The 22112-nt window shown below is 34.5% G+C and overlaps 1 protein-coding gene across 1 annotated transcript; it reads right to left on the reverse strand.

The window, feature by feature from the left end:
* Positions 1-7244: 7244 nt before the first annotated feature.
* Positions 7245-7553, reverse strand: LOC116755939 (60S ribosomal protein L36a-like). The gene has a single exon (XM_032636038.1). It carries the CDS (start codon positions 7551-7553, stop codon positions 7245-7247), a length of 309 nt encoding a protein of 102 aa, XP_032491929.1.
* Between the last annotated feature and the right edge of the window lie 14559 nt (positions 7554-22112).

The following is a 22112-nucleotide window of genomic DNA, read 5'->3' on the forward strand; positions in this document are numbered from 1 at the left end:
AGCACAACATCTGCCAAATACATTGGCTGACCATTAAGCTATGGAGACACAGGGGTGACCCCCCTCAGAAACAAAGCTTACAGTTAAAAATAGAAACCCTGTAGAATCCTAGAGAGAAGAAGAAATAGGAGATACTGCCATCCTAACTCTACAGATTTATTATCTATGTGATTTGTGCTTGGTAAGAGGCAGATAATCATGACAACTACCTCCAAGGACTCAAAGACATCATAGAATACAGTTAAAGTAATTAGAACAATGTCTGACACATGGTAATTTTTCTCTTTCCTTTTCCTTTTCATTTTTTATTGAAGTATAGTTGATATACAATATTATATATACATTATATTAGTTTCAATATTATATATATAATATATATAATATTATATATATATTATATTATATACAACACAGTGATTTGATATTTATATACATTATGAATTGATTACCACACTAAGCATAGTAACCATCTGTCACCATAAAAGTAATTATAATATTATTGACTATCTTCCCTATGCTGTACATTACATCCCCATGACATTTATTTTGTGTTTGTACCTCTTAATCCCCTTCCCTTATTTCATTAATTCCCCACCCTCTCTCCCCTCTGGCAACCACCAGTTTGTTCTCTGTCTCTATGAGTCTGTTTCTGTTTTGTTTTTTGTTTGTTCATTTGTTTTGTTTTTTAGATTCCACATATAAGTGAAATCACATGGTATTTATCTTTCTCTGTCTAGCATATTTCACTTAGCATATATACAGAACACCATCACAAAACAGCAAAATACACATTCTTTTCAAGTTCACATAGAACATTCTCCAGGATAAATTATATGGTAGGCCACAAAACAAGTCTCAAAAATTTAACATTGAAATCATTATCAAGCATTTTTTCCAACCACAACAGTATGAAGCTAGAACTCAATTACAAGAAAACTGGAAAAAAGCACAAACACCTGGAGGCTAATTTTTCTATTATTCCTACAGAAAGCAGTAAGTGTGCTTTTGTAGAAACAAAAGCAAAACTAAGAGAGTAGTTTTCATACAACTCAAGAGAGAACAAAAAGGAAAAAAAGAAAAGAAAAAATAGGAGAAGCAAATGTAGAGCAATACAAAGTTCCTAGTTAATTTGCTAATTTTAGATCTAAATTTTGCTATTCATGAATTTAGGGCACCTTTATGTATTCATTCAACAGTGATGTTCTACTATGTGTCAGACATTGTAAAAGGTTCTGGAAGCAGAATGATGACTGATGTAAGAATTATCAAAACAGTGATACTACTGACTCAGATGTTTCAAACATAATGGTTTCATGTAACATGATCTCACTGTTAGTCATGTGGCAAGACAGGTTAACGGTAAGGGATGTCCTTCCTGTAAATATATGATATCACTCTGGTAGCTGGTGACTAAATCCAGTAGTCAAATATTGACCTAAGAATTAGGCTTATATTAAATTTAGCATTGCATGTGCCTTTATATTACTCTAAAGTCAATGTAGCTGATAAATATAGATGTCTACCAGAATTGTTGTACCTTCTTTGAATTTTCTATTATTTATTTCATTCTATGAATACAACTGTTAGTTTAGAGAGCATTAAGATATTAGGAGCAGACTTCTAATTTGAGAACTTATTGAGAACATAACGCCAGAAGGAAATCCATTGTGATTATCTTGAGGAGTGGTACTCATAATTCCTTCTGACTTTTCCTCATCAACACATGAAAAATTCATACATTTCAGATTTGACTTTTGAACGCTTATCTACAAGGAGTGGGCAGAACAGAGGTTGCAGTATGTGTTTATGTTAATAAGTCATAATATCTTTGTTGCTGTACAGTTCTCCCCTGACCTTTAGACTCATATAGTTACTGGACTGCTTGACATTTTCAAATGGATGCTTCATAGATATATCAAATAATATTTTCCAAAGGAACTCTTGATTTCATTCAAGAAAGCTGATCCTCTTCTGGGATTTCCTTGCTTCAGTAATCGTTAAAACCACCCACCAAGATGCTCACGCTGGCAACTTTAGTGTGTTCGTCAGTCTCCCAAGTCAATCAATCTGCCACTCCTATTCTAAATATATCTTGTGCTTTTTCATTTTTCTCTGTCTACACTATGACTATTTTTTTTTAATTTAATTTTTATTTTATATTGGAATATAGTTGATCTACACTGTTGTGTTAGTTTCTGGTATACAGCTAAGTGATTCAGTTTTACATATACATATATTCATTCTTTTTCAGATTTCTTTCCCATATAGGTTATTATAGAATAGTGAGTAGAGTTCCCTGTGCTATACAGTAGGTCCTTGTTGATTATTTTATATACAGTAGTGTGTATATGTTAATCCCAAACTCCTAATTTATCCCTCCCATTTGGTAACCATATGTTTGTTTTTGAAGTCTGTGAGTCTGGTTCTGTTTTGTAAATAAGTTCATTTGTATCATTTTTTTAAGATTCCACTTATAAGTGATTCATATGATACTTGTCTTTCTCTCTCTGACTTACTTCACTTAGTATGATAATCTCTAGGTCTATCCATGTTGTTGCATACACTATGACTATTTGAATCCAAACTGCTTAAAGTATATCTTTCCTGCTAACCAGTCTCATCTTTAAATCTTGCCCTTATTTAAATCCTTTTTTAAACATAGCATCAGAGTAATCTTTTTAGATTATGAATTAGACAATATTATTCTCCTTAAAAATTTTTTCAATACATTCCACTTGTATGATGTCACCCAATTACAAATACAAATTCCTTACTGTGGCCTATCAGACTGTACATAATCAGGCCCCTTCATGCCTTTCAAATTTGTTTCTTTCTACTCTCTCTTCCATGTATGTTCTGGCCACTGTGGCCTTCTTTCAGTTTCTCATCTTTGTCCGTTCCTTTCTCACCAAGCTTGCCTTCACTGCTAGCTTTCTGTCTGAAAAAGTCTTTATGCTATGGATCTCAGGTTAAACTTTACAAAGACTTTTCCCAAACTATGGTAAGTTGTGTAACCACTGTTTATTATTTTATATTATTCTACCCTCAGTTATCATTTAAGTACCTTGTTTTTTAAATTTATTTTTTATTGAGGTCACATTGGTTTGTAACATTATATAAGTTTCAGGTGCACCCATGTTTCTACTTCTGTATACAGTACAAGGAGCACAAGTTTCAAAATGCATTTTAAATATTCATCTATATCGACATACCTTTAAGTTGCCACATAATTGCACTTAAGTGTTAGGAAAGCATATTTAGCACCTATTTCTCCATAACTTTTAGAGACTATACCCCTCACACAAACAAAGCTAACCCACAAAACAAAAAATGTACATTACTAAGCAGTATGTGTTCATAATGCATAAATGAACACAAATAATTTGATAAACAATGCTGAAGTCATGCCCTATAGGTACTAGTGGCAGGTGTAGGCACTCAGCAAGGTGGCAAAGCACCCTCTCAACCCTGTCTGTGATGTCCCCTGAAATCCAGTGCCCACACTGACCAACACAGCACATTTCTGAGGAGTCTCTGCAAACACAAGGCTCACTTCAGAGTTTAACCACCAGCACAGGTGGAAATTCTGAAGTTTTGGAGAAATTACGTTTTTAAAGAACTGGGTTGAAATAGGAAAAAAGTAATATATCTTAATTTCCTTTGTAGATCTAGTCATTTTGTTAGATTTGAAGTATAAAAATTATATCTTATATACTTGATTTACTTATGAAATTAAAATGGTTGGCATATTAAATTTAAAAGGATAGTTTGTGTAGACTCTAATTTCAAATTTACTATTGGGATTTAGGTATATTTAGTTGTTACAAATGGCACTGCAAGCTGCTGTGCTTAAAAAGTTAAACACCTTTTATTTTTTTCCTTATTTATCTGAAGTAGTAAATGACAGAGCAAATAAGAAACCAATATTATAATTAACCAAATCAACTCATCATGTTTTGTGGCCATGTTATTCACCATGTTGTCAAATGGATGTAGAAATATACAATTTCAGAAAAAGAGCTACGTTAATATATATGTAATATATATTATAAGTTAATATATATATTATCACACAAACAAAGCAAACCCACAAAATAAAAATGTACTTTACTAAGCAGTAAATATTCATAATGCAGAAATAAACACTAATAATTTGATTAAAGAATGTTTAAGTCATGTTCTGTAGATACTATCAATAGCTGCAAGCATAGGAAATCAGCAAATTGGCAAAGTACCCTCCTAATCCTGTGGAAGACACTAAGGCTGAGAATTTAAATATCATGATGGTAAGCAGGGGAGTCGGGATTTGAGACTTTCCCTATAATTTCCCTAGAACAAGCACAAGTTCTTTCTGTTGCTGATGCTTGGCAGATCCCAGACTAAGTTCCTGGAGCAACCCCTGAAGGAATGCCTTTTTTCCTCCAGCACTTTAAAGTTTCTGACATCCAGGCTAACTGTGCTGCTTATTTTGTAATCCAGTCAAGTGCAGCAGCAGTTTTATATTTCTGCCTTTGAATCTCAGATCCAAGAAACTGGCAGCAGCATGAATTCCTCATTGTAAAAGAATTGTAATGATCTGACTTTGTTGATGGGTTGACACCAATTTCAAGTTTTAGTCACATAAGACTTTTTTTGGTTAGAAATAAAACTAGTTGCAGAGGAGTGAATTTGAGGAGTAATATAAGAATATTTTAACTGAAACCTGATTTTTTATTAAAGATTTATAAAATATGTTTAATTTTCCATTCCTAGAGACAGCCACCAAAAAGTATACCTCCTTTGATTTTTATTCCCATCACTTCCCTCATTTTCCCTCAAGTCTGCTCTAAAATAATGTTCATAATCTGCTCCAGACTGTATTGTCCTGCACTTCCTCTTCTGAGAAAGGGACAGGGAAGAATCTCCTCACTTGGTGATAATTGGTTCATACTCAGGGATAAACTAATTAAGGGGAAATGGTTATATTAATAACACCTGTTTTTACCCCACATCTTAGTTTTTCTAATTTACATAAACTTATTTTATACAACTTTAAAAGAAATAATAGCAAATTTTATATAATGTTTATAATCATTCAGTTTAGTTCAATAGTGAGGACTTAGTATGGGCTATGGCTAGAGAAACTACTTTTGAGGAATATATAGTCTATGGAAGAACCAACATACAAAGAGAAAAAAATTACATCATAAGGTACAAATGCCATGAGACTCTCAAGACAGTAATTTTCTCAACTTGAAAATTCAAAGAACACTTATTGGTGGGTATAAGTAAAGCAGTCCAGGTGAATATAAGCGAGAGAGATTTCTGACAGAGGAAACTGCTTGAAATAAGGCAATCTAAGGTGTCAGGTATTGCTAGTTAGTATTCTGCTTCCCACTGTTTCTTTGAATCCCCAACACATGAGTGGGGCCTGGTGAAGAGCTGAGTCTCAATCTTTTTGCCATCGATAAGGTGAAACATTGTGGTGGAAAGTGGGGGTAGTTTGCATTCTGCCTTCCTCTCTTAACTGTGTTGTAGGTCTATGGGGGTGGGGGTTTCCAACGAGGGGCTGAGTTTCCACTCCCTGACTACATGCAGGAACTGGTACTTAAGTTGATGCCCCTAACCACTATGAAATCTAAGTCAGTCTCCTTTTCCTGCTACTTCAAGTGATATCTGGATTTGCTTGGGAACCTGTATGCTCTTTCTGGAAAATGTCATTATGAGAGGAATAAACCTTTTCTTACCTCCTTGGTGCATGTTTGGCACCATCAGTCTCCAAATCTAAATTTTGGATGGGTTTTTCATCTCATCTCTTGGATGCCTAAATAGATGTATAGAGTGACAACAACTCAAATTGATTAAATCAGATTTCTCATCTGAAACTATGAAGGCCAATTTTTATGTACTGAAAAAAAAGGAATGTCAACCATAAATTCTACATATGGTGAACTTAGATGTAAACATCCTCAACAAAATATTAGCAAATCTAATCTAGAAATGAATAAAAATAATTACTGAGTCTGATCAGCTGGAATTTATTCCAGGTACATAAGTCTGGTTCAGCGTTCAAATGTCAATTAATGCAATGCACTATATCAGCAGGCTAAAGAAGAAAAATCACACGATCTTATCAACTAATTATGAAATAACATTTGACAACATGCAACAACTCTTCCAACTAGGAATGGGGTAGAGGAAGGGACTTCGTCTACTTGAAGAACATCTACCAAAAACTTACAACTAATAAATCCCTTAACTGTGAATGACTGAGTGTTTTTCACCTAATATCAAGAGCAAGGCAAAAAAATCCAGTATCACTACCTTTATCTAACAATTACTGGAAGTTATTGTCAGTACAATAAGGCAAGGAAAGGAAATAACAGGTATATTGATTAGAGATGAATAAATAAAGCTGACCTACTTGTAGATGAAATGAATGTCTACATAGAAAACTCCAAGGAAACCATAAAAATCTATAACTAATAAATGAGTTGAGTATGATTGTAATATAGAAGATCATCATGCAAAAATCAATATAGCAGTTCTTTATACTAATAAACATGTAGAAACAAAAACAATTTACAATTGCTCAAAATAAAATAAAGTACTTAGGTATAAATGGAAAAACACGTACAGAATCTGCAGGCCTAAAATTACAAAATACTGATGAAAGGAGTTAAAGAAGATCTACATAAATGGAGTCATACTGTGCTCATGGATGGGAAAACTCAACATAATAAAGATGCTAATTCTCCCCAAATTTATATATAGGTCTAACAAAATCTCTACCAAAATCCCATCAAGATGTATTGTTAATATAAAAAAGGATTATTGCAGGGCTGCCCTGGTGGTGGTTGAGAGTCCGCCTGCCGATGCAGGGGACATGGGTTCGTGTCCCGGTCCGGGAAGATCCCACATGCCGTGGAGCAGCTGGGCCCGTGAGCCATGGCCGCAGAGCCTGCGCATCCAGAGCCTGTGCTCCACAAGGGGAGAGGCCACAACAATGATAGGCCTGCGTACCGCAAAAAAAAAAAAAAAAAAAAAAAAAAAAAATAAGGATTATTGCACAGATTTTATGGAAACGTAAAGGAACTATAGTAAACATATTTTAAAAATAAATCTGGAGGAATCACTATACCCAGTTTCAAAACTTCTTTTTTTAAGACTATCACTGTATTTATTCTCATACAATTTTTTTTACAGCTTCCACATTTTCCTCTTAAAAATAGAAGAACAAAAGATTCCCAAAGCTTAGAACTGGATCACTTGGCCCTTTCTCTTCTTATCTCCTCCGAGTTCAAAATGTTGCCACTCTTAATGGCCAGCATCCTCCTGGATCTGCAGTTGGGCTCAACACATTCAAGCCTCAGCACGATCTTCTTTGTGCTTTTAGCCTTCTTCCAGAAAATTGGCTTTGTTTTCCCACCATAGCCACTCTGCTTCTGATCATAGAGCCTTTTTCCCTGGGCATACAGGGGATTTTTTCCCTTCTTATACTGGATCACTTTGTGAGGCTGATGCTTTCCACATTTCTTACAGAAAGTCATTCGGGTTTTTGGTGCATTGACCATCTTTGCAGTTAAAGGTGTCTTCAAGATGAAAACCAGAAGCCCGACGTCCACGTTCCTCGTTCCACTTGCTCGTCACAGGAAAGCTCAAGACATTTCCCATAGCTACTTTAACCAAGACTGTGTGGTATTAGTAGAGGGATTAGTACCTCAACGACACATAATAAAAACCCTGGAATACACTCACAATATAATTTTTTTAAAAGTTGCCAAAGCAGTTCAATGGAGGAAGGATAGACTTTTCAGCAAGCTGTGCTGAAGCAAGTGGACATCCATAACAAAAAAATGAAACTTTCCCTATACCTTGTAAGAAAATTACTGCAATAGTTCATGAACTTAGGTGTAAAATGTGAAACTATAAAACTTTTAGTAAGAAAACAAAACAAAACAAAAAACATAGAGGAAGATCTTCAGGATCTAAGAAAAGAGGTCTTGGACTTGACACCAGAAGCTCAATCCAGAAGAAATAATCATTTTGACTTCATTAAAATTAACAACACTGGCTTTACAGAAAGTATTTGCTAAGAGGATGAAAACATGATCTACAAACTAAGAGAAAAATATTTGCAAACTAATTATCCAAGCAAAGAATTAGTATGTAGGAATATAAAGACATCTCAAAGCTCGAGTAAACAAAAAGCAATATAATTATAAATGAGCAAAATGTATGAAGAGGTATATCACTAATAAGGAAATGCAGATCACAAACAAACACATGAAAAGAAGTTCAACATCATTAGCAAATAGAGAAATGAAAATTAAACCATATTTAGATAACACTACACACCTATCATAATGGTTATAATAAAAACTAGTAAAAACACCAAATAGTGATGAGGCTGTGGAGAAACTAGATCATTTATACATTGCTGGTGGAAACGTAAAATGATAGAGCTGTTGTGAAAAGCAGTTTGATAGTTTCTCTTGATTTTTTATTTTTCTGTTTTTCAAAAATAGACTTTACTTCTAGGTCCCTTTAAGTTCACAGCAAATTTGGGGAGAAGGTAGAGAGATTTCCTGTATACCCTCTGCCTTGACATATGCAGAGGCTGTCCCATTATTAAACAAAACAGTGGTACATTTGTTATAATTGATAAACCTACATTGACACCTCATTATCACCCAGAATCTATAATTATACTAGGGTTCGCTCTTGGTGTTGTACATTGTATGGGTTTGGACAAATTTATAATGATATGTAGCTGCCATTATAATATAGTATAAAGTAGTTTCACTGGTCCTTAAAAGTCCTTGGTGCTATGCCTATTTATGCCTCTCTCCCCCAACCTCTGACAACCACTGATCATTTTATCGTCTCCATAATTTTTCTTTTCTAGAATATCATATAGTTGGAATCATACAGTATGTAGTCTTTTTAGATTGCCTTCTTTCACTTGGTTATATGCATTTAAGTTTCCTCCAATGCCTTTTTATAACTTGATAGCTCATTTTTTAAAAGTATTGAATAACAGTCCATTGTCTAGATATACCATAGTTTAATATCCGTTCATCAGATGTTAAAGGACATCTTGGTTCCCCCAAGTTTTGATAATTATGAATAAAGCTGCTACAAACATCTTTATGCAGGTTTTGTGTGGCCATAAGTTCTAAACACTTCTGAGAAATACCAAGGAGTGTTGTTGCTGGAATTTATGGTAAGAGTATTTTTTATTTTGTAAGAAATTGCTGTACTGTCTTCCAAAATCACTGTACAATTTTGTATTTCTACCAACAATGTATGAGATTTATTTTTGCTTCACATTCTTGTCAGCATTTAGTGTTGTCAGTATTCCAGATTTTGGCCATTCTAATAGGTGTATAGTAGTATCTCATTGTCGTTTTAATTTGCATTTCCCTCATGACGTATGATGTAGAGAATATATTTCTATGTTTATTTGCTATCTGTAAATCTTTGATGAGGTGTCTGTTAAGGTCTTTGGCCCATTTTTTATCCAATTGTTTCTTATTGTTGAGTTTCAAGAGTTTTTGTATACTTTGAATGAAAGTCCTTTATCAGATGTGTCTTTTGCAAATGTGTTCTCCCAGTCTGTGGCTTATCTTTTCATTCTCTTAACATTTCTTCTGCAGAGCAGGAATTTTTAATTTTAATGAAGTCTAATGTAGCAATTCTTTTATTTATAGATCATGCCTTTCGTGTTTTATCTAAAAAGTCATTGCCAAACCCAAGGTCATTTAGATTTTGTCTTATGTTATCTCTAGGAGTATTATAGGTTTGTATTTTACATTTAGATCTGTGATCTATTTTCGAGTTATTTTTCTGAAGAATGTAAGGTCTGAGTTAACATTCTTTTCTTTTTTTTTTTTTCTTTTTTCGCCTGTGATGGCCAGTGTTTCAATGCCATTTGTTGAAAAGGCTATCTTTGCTCCATTGTATTGCCTTTATTTCTTTGTCAGAGATCAGTTGGCTATATTTATGTGGGTCTATTTATGGAATCTCTATTTTGTTTTATTTATCTGTTTGTCTATTCTTTTCCCAATATTACACTGTCTTAATTACTGTAGTTTTATTGTAAGTCTTGAAGTTGAGTAGTGTCAGTTCCCCAACTTTGTTCTTCTCCAACAATATTGTGTTGGCTATCCTGGGTCTTTTACCACTGCATATAAGCTTTAGACTCAGTTCATCAATATCCACAAAATAACTAGCTAGGATTTTCATTGGGATTGCACTGAATTCATAGATCAAGTTGGGAAGAACTGAGTACTTGACAGTGTTGAGTCTTCCTGTCCATAAACATGAAATGTTTCTCCATTTATTTAGTTCTTTGAGTTTTGTAGTTTTCCTCATAAAGATATTATACATATTTTGTTAGATTTATACCTCAGTATTCATTTTTGGGGTGTGGTATAAGTTGTATTATGTTTTTAATTTTAAATTTAACTTATTTTTTGCTGGTGTATAGGATAGCAGTTGACTTTTGCATGTTAACCTTGTATCCTACAAATTTGGTGTAATCAATTATTAGTTCCAGGTGGCTTTTTGTGATTCTTTCAGATATTCTACATAGAGCATCATGTCATCTGTGAACAAAGACAGTTTTATTTCTTCCTTCATAATCTGTATATCTTTTATTTCCTTTTCTTGTTTTATTGCATTTGCTAAGACTTCCAATAGAATGTCAAAAAGTAGTGGTGGGAGAGGACATCCTTGTTTTGTCCCTGGTTTTAGTGGGAAATTTTTGAGTTTCTTATCATTATATATGATTTAAGATGTAATTTCTTTGCAGATCGTCTTTATCAAGTTGTGGAAGGTCTTTTATATTTCTAGTTTCCCAAGAGATTTTAATGATGAAAAATGTTGAATTTTGTCAAATGCTTTCTCTACATCTATTGATATGATCATATGTTTTTCTTTTTTAGTCTGTTGATGTGATAAATACATTAATTGATTTGTGAATTTTGAATCAACCCTTCATATCTGGGATAAGTCCCACTTGGTTTAGGTGTATAATTTTTTTTTCATATCAGTACGTTTGATTTATTTTGCTAATGTTTTGTTGAAGAAGTTTGCATTTATGTTCACAAAGGATATTGATATGCAGTTTCTTTCTTGTAATGTCATTGTCTGCTTTTGATATTAGAGTAATGCTGGCCTTTGAGAATGAATTAGAAAGTATTCTCTCTACTTCAGTCTTCTGAAAGAAACTGTAGAGAATCGGTATAATATCTTCCATAAACATTTGGAAGAATTCACTAGTAAACCCACCTGGTTCTGGTGCTGTTTTGAAATGCTATTAATTATTGATTCAATATTTTAAGGGATATAAGTCTATTCAGGTTGGCTATTTTCCTTATGTGAAATTTGGCAGATCGCATCTTTCAAGGATTTAGTGAATTTCATCTAGGTTATCAGGTTTGTGGGCATAGAGTTTTTCATAGTATTTAGTTATTATCCTTTTGATATCCATGATATCTACAATGATGTACCTGTTTTCATTTCTTATATTAGTTAATGTGTCCTTTCTTTTTGTCTTAGTTCACCTGGATAGGTACTTATTGATTTTACTGATACTTTCAAATAATCAACTTTTGGTTTTGTTGAATTTCTCTGTGGATTTCCTGTGTTCAGTTTCAGTTCTGATTCTTCTAATTTATTTTTGTCTGCTTACTTGAATTTAATTTGCTCTTCTTTTTCTAGTTTCCTTGGGTGGAAGTTGAGATGATTGGTTTTCAATCTTTCTTCCTTTCTAGAAATGTTTGCTTTCAATGCTATGCATTTTCCTCTAAGCCCTGCTTTCACTGTACTCCACTAATTTTGATAAGTTGTATTTTCATTTTAATTTAGTTCAAATATTTTTAATTTCACTTGAGATTTCTTCTTTGACCCATGTGTTATTTACTATTATTATTTACAAGTGTTTTGAGATTTTCTAGCTATTATTGGTTTCTAGTTTAATTCCATTGTGGTATAATAGTAGACATTATATAATTTCTATTTCTAAAAATGTGTTTAGGTGTGTTTCATGGCCCAGGATGTGGCCCATCTTGGTGAATGTTCCATGTTATCTTGAGAAAAAAGTATGTTCTGCTGTTGTTGGATAAAGCAATGTTAGATGTCCATGATACCCAAGTGATTGATGATGTTATTGAGTTCACTTATGTCCTTAATGATTTTCTGCCTGCTGTACTATTTCTGATAAAGGAATGTTGAAGTCTCCGACTATAATAGTGTATTCATCTATTTTCCTTGTAGTTCTATCAGGTTTTCCCATATATAGTTTGATGGTCTATTGTTAGATCTTAAATATTTTTATGGCTTCTTGGAAAATTCCCCTTTTATCATTATGTAATGATTCTCTTTATTCCTGTTAACTTTCCTTGGTCTGAAGTCTGCTCTGTATGAAATTATATAGCTACTGCCACTTACTTTTGATTAGTGTTAGTAAGATATATCTTTCCCCAACCCTTTGATTTTAATCCATATGTGTCTTTATATTTAAGTGAATTTCTTATAGAAAATAGATAGTTGGCTTTCTTTTTTGATCCATTCTGATAATCTCTTTTAATTGGTGGATTTAGACCATTGGTGAACAAAATGATTATTGATGTAATTGGATTAATATCTACCATATTTGTTGCTATTTTCTATTTGTTGCCCTTGTTCTTTGTTCATGTTTTTGTCTCCTGAATGTGTTCCCCCCTGCCTCTTTTTTTGTTTTGTTTTAAATGAGCATTTTATGTGATTCCATTTTCTCTCCTTTCTTTCTTAGTATATATCATTTATACTTTTTTAAAACTTTTTTTAGTGGTTTCTCTAGAGTTTGCAATATATATTTACAGCTAATCTAATTCTACCTTCAAATAATACTATAATACCTCAGGGGTAGTGTGAGTACAGTACTTTATAATAATAAAATAACCCTAATTCCTTTTTCCTGTCCTTTGTATCATTGTTGTCATTCATTTCACTTATATATAAGCATATATCACCATTTATATGTATATCTTATATACATAAGTTGTATACATAAATATGAACCATCAAATACATTTTTGCTATTATTATTTTGAACAAACTGTTATCTGTTAGATCAGTTAAGAATAAGAAAAATAACAGTCTTATTTTACCTTCACTTAACCTTTTTGATGCTCTTCCTTTTTTTATTTGAACTGGATTTCTGACCTATATCATTTTCCTTATCTCTGAAGAACTTCTTTTAATATTGCTTGCAAGGCAGGTCTACTGGCAAAAAATTCCTTCAATTTTTGTTTGTCTGAGAAAGTCTTCATTTCCCCTTCACTTTTGAAGGACAAGTTTTCAAGGTACAGTTCTTGGTGTTTTTTTTTGTTTTGTTTTGTTTTTAGTCTTTTTTTCCTCTCTACTTCTCATTTATGGAGGTTTCTATTGAAATATTGTCAAACTCAGCAATTCTTTCATCAACTGTGTCCTATATTATAAGCTCAAAGAAGGCATTCTTCATTTCCATAATAGTACTTCTGATCTCTAGCTTTTCTTTTTGGTTCTTCCTTAGAATTTCCACGTCTCTGCTTTACATTGCCCATCTGCTCTGGCATGCTGTCTACTTTATCCACTAGAGCCCTTAGCATATTATTCATGGTTGTTTTAAATCCTCAGTCAGATAATTTCAACATCCCTATCATACATATCTTAATTTTGTTCAGAGGTTTGTTTTGTCTCTTCAAACTGTGTTTTTTGTCATTTAGTACTTCTTGATGCCTTGTAACTTTTTCTTGCTATTTGAGCATGATATACTGAGTAAAAGAAACTGTCGTAAATAGGCCTGTAGTAATGTGGTGGTAAGATGTTGGGGAAGGTGAAGCATTCTATAGTCCTATAAGTAGGTCCCAATCTTCCAGGAAGCCTGTGCCTGGACCATGAACGTCACCAGTGATTTTCATTTCCCTCACCAGAACCTTAGGTGGGACAGGATGGCCAGAGTGAACTGAAGTTGTGTATTTTCCTTCTCCCACATGGAAGGCTAGGTGGGTCTGGAGTGGGGTATTTCCCTTTATCCCTGTGGAAGATTAGAGTCAGCTGAGGTTGGGTATTTCCCCTAGGTCAGTTAAGTTCTGATGAAACACCTGCAGTTTAGGCTCTGCTTAAATAGTTTCTCTTGAGGGCAGACCTTGTTAAGAGGAACAGAACGCTCTGGGGTATTTCAAAATGGTGGATCTTCCCTGCCTCTTACAGCAGCAGCAGGGGATTTTTCTCTGATGCTCTTGTGAGAACCTAGTACAAGTCTAGACGGTGGAACCCACAAAAGTTCCCCCCACCCCATGAATGAGTTCTTTGGAATTTTTTACTCTCAGGGTTGTCTACACAGAGCCTCCTGCAATGTATCAATTACAGTTCTGGTTTTCCTACCACGGCACCGATTGCTGCAGAGGTTTCAACTTGTGATTTCTGCTCTGGTAAGTTATGATTCTTTGTATTCACTTGTTGGTCGCTCCAATTTTGGTGACAGTGATTTACCTTGTGACCTCACATCTCTTAGTTAAGTTGCGACCACTGGCAAGCATTTCTCAACTGCACTTTTTTATAAAATGCCATTTTCGTATTACCTATCTGCACTAGAGAGATAGGTTAACACAGTGCTAAAACTTGAAGCAGTTAGGATGCTTTAGGTTGTAACTTTTTCTTGCTATTTGAGCATGATATACTGAGTAAAAGAAACTGTCATAAATAGGCCTGTAGTAATGTGGTGGTAAGATGTTGGGGAAGGTGAAGCATTCTATAGTCCTATGAGTATGTCCCAATCTTCCAGGAAGCCTGTGCCTGGACCATGAACGTCACCAGTGATTTTCATTTCCCTCACCAGAACCTTAGGTGGGACAGGGTGGCCAGAGTGAACTGAAGTTGTGTGTTTTCCTTCTCCCACATGGAAGGCTAGGTGGGTCTGGAGTAGGGTATTTCCCTTTATCCCTGTGGAAGATTAGAGTCAGCTGAGGTTGGGTATTTCCCCTAGGTCAGTTAAGTTCTGATGAAACACCTGCAGTTTAGGCTCTGCTTAAATAGTTTCTCTTGAGGGCAGACCTTGTTAAGAGGAACAGAACGCTCTGGGGTATTTCAAAATGGTGGGTCTTCCCTGCCTCTTACAGCAGCAGCAGGGGATTTTTCTCTGATGCTCTTGTGAGAACCTAGTACAAGTCTAGACAGTGGAACCCACAAAAGTTCCCCCCACCCCATGAATGAGTTCTTTGGAATTTTTTACTCTCAGGGTTGTCTACACAGAGCCTCCTGCAATGTATCAATTACAGTTCTGGTTTCCCTACCACGGCACTGATTGCTGCAGAGGTTTCAACTTGTGATTTCTGCTCTGGTAAGTTATGATTCTTTGTATTCACTTGTTCGTCGCTCCAATTTTGGTGACAATGATTTACCTTGTGACCTCATGTCTCTTAGTTAAGTTGTGACCACTGGCAAGCATTTCTCAACTGCACTTTTTTATAAAATGTCATTTTTGTGTTACCTATCTGCACTAGAGAGATAGGTTAGCACAGTGCTAAAACTTGAAGCAGTTAGGATGCTTTAGGTTGCAAATAATAGAAAACTGAATATTAAAAATGGCCTTAATAAGAAGAGAATTTATTATCTCACGTAAGAAGAAGCCTAGAAGTAGGATGTTAATTCCAGAGTAGTTTAGTTGAGAAGCTTACAAGGTCAAGTGTTCAAGTTTTATCTTTGTGCTTTACTACCTTCAAGAGGGAGTTTTAGTCCTCAGGCTGTATCAATGTCAGTATGTTGTTTGTGGTACTGTACTATAACTCTGGAAGATTATAGTACAAAAAGTTTGAAACAACTGGGCAAAGAATACAACGGATTTCTCTGTATTATTTCTTACAATCCCATGTGAACCTACAATTCGAAAGATAAAGTTTAATTTAAAAAATAAAACCTAGGAAGTACAAGTAGTTTAATATTATTAGAGAGTAAGTGCTTATCAGAGGGTATTGGAAGATGTGAATAAAGAAATTGGTAGGATGGGGGCCTGGAGGGACTTGAAGTTTATGGTAGAAAGTTTGGACTTCATCTTGTCAGTGATGTTATACCATTATGTTAGTTTTATATTGCCACTGTAACAAATTATAATAAACATAATGGTTTAAAATAACACAAATTTATTATCTTAGACTTCTGGCCTACAGAATTGTAAAATGGGTTTCACTGAGCTACAATTAAAATGTCTGCAGGGCTGTATGTGTATGTTTTTTTCTGGTAGCTATAAAAGAAAATCTGTCCCTTTGTTTTTTCCAACTTCTAGAGACTGCCTGAATTCCTTGACAACTAATTCCTTCTTCCATTTTCAAAGCTAAGATTGTAGCATCTTCAGGTGTGTCTGGCTCTGAGCCTCCTCCCTTCCTCTTACTTATAAGGACCAGGATAATCTCCTTATCTCAAGATTGTTAACTTAATTACACTGGCAAAAACACTTTTGCCATAAAAGGTAGCATATTTACAGGTGCTAGGAATTAGGATTTGGATATGTCTTGTAAGGGTATTATGCATAGGCATTTACTGCATATAACTTCTAAGACAGCTAAAAGAACTGAGGGTTAAAATTGAGTACACTTAACATTAGGTGTTTAAGCAAAGCATGTCTGCAATTGTGCGTAGGGGTACAATTTGCCTGTTCTCCTAAGTCTTCCAACCCTGTGCCCAAAGCTGGACTCAAAGTTTAGATAATGATCTATTAGTGCCCTAGATTGATGTTATAGATCCTGGGTATTCTTTTAGTGACTCCTGTGGCACTTGTCTTATATTTTTCTGTGTCCCAATTTTTGTTGCCTCTTCAAAATGGGAATTATTTCAGATTCCAAACATGAAAGATGTGCACATCAGTATGCTTAATAATGCCTAATTCTCCTGGTCCTCTTCAAGCAAGGTCTATGTTTCAATGGTTTGTCTCCTATGAGACCATTGTATTGAAAAGGCCGGTGTTCCTTAATTCTCACTGGCTTTTTTATTCTCAAGATTCATTCAGAAAGGTACGTGCCAATTCCAGTGGATTGATCTGTTCTGTCTTGCTTGGGTAGCCATTAATAACGAAGTTGAAAACATTCTTGTGCAGAACAAATTTTGCTCTAATTAAATTGTTCAAAATGAAAGAAATTCAGTATGACTTTTACTTGTCTTTAGTCAGGGAAAACAGTAATCTTGCTGAAATTTTCTGTATGCAGGCTGTCATCTATTCTCTTCTTTCATCTCTGAAGATGAAATATCCATAGACATGACTTTAAACATTGTTCTTTAGAGGTTTGTACAAAGGACTTATATAACCAAATTTGTAATTTAGAAGTATCACTTTCACTGTATTGTGAAGGATGTGCAATTTGTGGAGTAGAAACGACTTGTATTAACCTTAGTTGGCTTTTCTTAGTATTTTTCTATTTCAGTGAGATTAGAGCTCATATGAGATTGTCCTTGGATGTTACTTAACAACACAGATATTAGTTAAAGCAACATAAGCATGCATTATATTTACTTAATATGTGGTGTTAAGTGTTTGGTGCAAAGGATTTCTATAGAGATATTTCACCTGATCAGAAAATGGGAAACTCTAGCAAACTAAGTTGTCTCCATGGCTTAACCAATTTTACTGTCATTTCATGAAAATTTAATAAAGTTAACAATAAATTGTAAATGAGTTCAGTGTTATAACTGAAGTAGCAAAAAGAGGTGGAAATGGGAAATGCAAACCCAGTGAAATTAACATTTAAAACAGCAATCAATGAAAGTATCCTTCAGAATCTCAATATATGCTAGGCTCCTAGACAAGAAATTCATCAAGCAGAGCTCCTAAATTTTTGGCAACAATTTCTGTCTACTTGAAAGGAACACTGATATCAACTTGCTGACACTGTTTTAAATTCTTCCTTCAAAAGCTGAATAGAAATCATTACCTTTACCATCATTACTTTGTAACTATTTGACATGATTTATCCCTGAATGTCAAAGAGCTTTAATATAATACCTTATCATAAATTTAATAATTTCCTATCATCTTTGGGATAATATGGAGTTTTCCTCAAGTCAAATGCAATGTGAATGGCAGAGTCAAAATGAAAATTCACTTCTTTGTTTCCAGATCCCTGAACTAACAGGTATATTCTCTTTTGGATAGTGCAAAAATTATCTGCCCACTACTAGATAGTGAGATGTTTCTGTACTTGCAGGAGGGTATATTTTGTAATCAAGTTACTAATTGGAGCTTATCTAGAGGAGAAGATAAAGTATAGTGAAGGGACACCCAAAACTACCACATCTACAATTGCTGAAAGATTTGGAAAACAGAGAGAGATGATGTGGAAGGGAAACTGATAGCCACCTTTAGACATCTGAATGGTTATCATGTCTAGCTCCTGAAGTTCTAATGTATGGAATAAACATGGAAACATGCTTCAGTCCAACATCGAGAAAAACAGAAATATCCAGTGATGGACTGTGTTTCCTTGTTAGGTGTGAGCTCCCCATCACTGAAGTAAAAACTGGATCACCATTTTTCCAATATGTTGTTAAAATCATTGTTTGCATTGTACACGAGGGTAGATTAGAGGAATATGATCCTGTTCTACTTTATATTTCTATGGTTACTCAATATAACAAAGGGAGATGCTAAGGTAACCAACTGCCTGGTGAACGGTAGAATAGCCTGATGCCCCAGGAGGAAATCCCATCAAGATTCACAACAGACAAATCTACTTGAGGTCAACTCAATGAGAACCCAAGACAGACTCTAGTTATTCATGGCAAGTTATTCTCTGTTTGAACACAAATGTCTCAAAAAAACATCCTAGGCCATAATTACAACTCTTTGTACTGATCTTGCTTTTGTAATGTATATTCCTAAACATCTTAGTATTCCATATCTTTTTCCTTTATGCACAATATATCAATTCTTTAAGAATCTTAGTCTTGTGAGTTTTAGATGTATTGGGGTAACTCGTAGCAAATTCAAAATAATGATGAAAACAGTTTTCCTATTTTTTTGTTCTGGGGAAATGTCCTGAATTTGTTCCATAGGCCTCATTCTTAGAAGGTTCTCTCTGATAATGTTGACTTTTCCTTGAATTCTAGTGAAGTTTACATATTGGCTGTACTCTCCAACATGGGAAAACTACCATGGAGGTAACGAATTTCCTAATCCCTTTAAGAATTCAAGGAAGGGTATAGCAGTGATGAGACTTACTGTTTTATGGGATGCTGTCTGAGTGATCTGTGAACTACAAGTACCAGAATTTTGGCAGAAGTGTCAGTCAGAGACTATCCAAATCAGAGAGATCCAAAGCTTGGTATTTATCTCCTAAATTTAAAAATACAACAAATTTGTTCATGTTAAATTAATGGAATATTTCAATGAATAAGAAATAATGTGATTTTTCTAGAGTTTCTTTATGTATAAAGATACATACATATATCATGAACATACATACAGACATGCACACATGAACACAAATATTAATTACTAATACTAAATTTATGCTAATATTTTTTTTTTTTTTTTTTTTTTTTTTTTTTTTTATGCGTTACGCGGGCCTCTCACTGCTGTGGCCTCTCCCGTTGCGGAGGACAGGCTCCGGACGCGCAGGCTCAGCGGCCATGGCTCACGGGCCCAGCCGCTCCGCGGCATGTGGGATCTTCCCAGACCGGGGCACGAACCCGTGTCCCCTGCATCGGCAGGCGGACTCCCAACCACTGCGCCACCAGGGAAGCCCTATGCTAATATTAAATTCCAAATATGACATGCAAGGTAACTAATCAGCATAATCAGACTGTGGGAATTTCCACATCTTATATCTGTATCCCCTTTTCTAATTTTTTTAATTATCCCGTTCTATGGGGTCTAATAATCCTCTTCTTCCAATGTTAAATACTATTTTTTTCTCCCACCATTTTCTATAATGAATGCTTTTATGTGTTAAAGCATTTAAAATACACCAAATTCTCATTTTCATTGCTGAGACTGCATATGATCATATGCATATGATCAAATAATTTAGGAACATTTATACCCTTCAATATCCCTTTCTAAAGCATGCTTCCTGTTTGTCCAGGGAGAGAAGGCAGTAAACCTTTTTTCCTCACTCCCTCCATCCCTTCCACCCTCCCTTTTTCTCTCTCATTTGAAAGATTTGAATTTAATCTTTTGGGTATCCCACAGTGTTGGTAATGGTAGAGAAGTGGGTGATTAAACATCTATCTAGCTGTTATCACAGAGGTGATATTTAACCATTAAGATAGGATTGTGTTCATTACACAGGTTGATTATACAAGTAGGACTTGCTGAATATGTAGTAGAGGCAATGTTCAATCTTGATAGTAAAGTGAACCATATGGCCTTTAAGTTTTTTGCAATACCTAGGATTATCCAGTTGGGTCTAATATGGCCAGTATGAAAATTTGAGGGAGAAAAGTGGTCCATGCCAATTCTAATCAGAAGTAGAGTACCAAAACTAAATAGAAATGTAAGCCTATGCACTTCAAAGAAACATCCAAACACAATCATTTTGGGGGGAATCATGTCAACTATTCAAGCCTACCATTTCTCTGGAGGATAATATTCAAGGAGTTCCTCAGTTTAAAAACCAGTAAGTGATCTCAAGTATTTAAATCTTTCTCATTCAAACCAGAGAAAGGCAATCTAAGAAATGATTGTAGCTATTTTCTGAGGAAATGAGCAATGGAAAAGAAATCCAATAGGAATTTTGCTGTTCCCATGAGATTGTAGCAAACTTTTTTCCCTATAGCTTTAAAAGATTTCAGATTCTGAGGGTGAACTACCTCATTTCTTCTTAGAGGTACAAATTAGAAAAGTAAACAAACAAATACACAAAAAATCTTTAGGGATAGAACGGGGCACCTGTTGATAAAAACCAGCAACTGATGAAAACTGAGCTTATTGTGCACTAAATCATAGGAAAAGCACCCCTAGAACAAGTGGGGAATATTTAGCACTGAATAAGTAAGTATTCACATTTTCCCTCTCCATAAAAAGATCAGACATATAAATTTAACCTGACAGCGTGGCAGGACTCATGTTTTTCTGTTGTCTTTTATTGCAAATATTCATCATTTCTGTTTTCCTCATAATAGCATACATTTTATACACATGGGCCATAACTTAAAGGCCAAAGCTATTCAGTTATCCCACTAGCATGATAAATGGTGATTGTGGTGAAAAACTGTTTCATGTTGCAAGCATGGCATGGAATTGTACATTTTGCGATATTGGAATTTCAAAATTTTACACAGAAGTATTTGTTTTGGATGAATTAAAGGGAAGCAAAGCATTTCTTCTTAATAAGAGCTACATTGTAATGATATTTGTAACTTTAAGCCTAATGGATAGGAAAACAAAGCAAAATGGAAGTTTTTGAACTGAGATGTTAAATGGTGTTTCATCAGTGAGGAATGTAATTTTTACTGATTTTATTCCCTACTTCAATTTCATCCTTTCCTTGCTGATGTGTCTTCCATTAGATACTGCCTCAGTGGGAGAGTATCACATATAACCCAATCAGACAGAGTCTTAAAAAAGACAAAAAGATAAGGTCAAAGAAACAGCTGAATTTAGAGTACATATCTTCTGGATTTATATTATGGACTTTGAGAGATGGAAAAGCTTTCTTCAGTTTAATGAATTGAACATGATTTTGTTCTGGATTGAATCACTATGTGTCATTTGACCAGAAGTTCAACTTATTACTGCACCTGATTCCAGTTAAATTTTTTATGAGACAGGCAACTGGGGAAATTTGAAGTTGTAACCGTAAGAGTAAAAGCCAAAACACCTCCAGAGATTATTTTATACAACACCATTTTCACCCTGTTCAACTGAAAATGCTATCAAGGATTGTAAGACTATTTTAATGTAGAAAATAAAATAGAAAAATAAAGCAGATATTTACTGCCATATTCTCTTTTAGTTGTGTGATCATAATCAGATACATGTAAATCTAAGGACAAAAGAAAACCAGCTTGGGCATATTTATCTATATGCCATATGCATATCTTATAGTATCTGAAAGTTTTCAAGAAGCCAATTTTGATATTTAATGTTTTAGAGGTAAGTGCCGTTGTTGCAG

This window comes from Phocoena sinus, chromosome 6 (assembly GCF_008692025.1).
Source record: "Phocoena sinus isolate mPhoSin1 chromosome 6, mPhoSin1.pri, whole genome shotgun sequence".
Lineage (NCBI taxonomy): Eukaryota > Metazoa > Chordata > Mammalia > Artiodactyla > Phocoenidae > Phocoena > Phocoena sinus.

Coding starts and splice junctions, on each gene's coding strand:
- LOC116755939 (XM_032636038.1), bottom strand. CDS start 7,553: ATGGTCAATGCACCAAAAACCCGAATGACTTTCTGTAAGAAATGTGGA.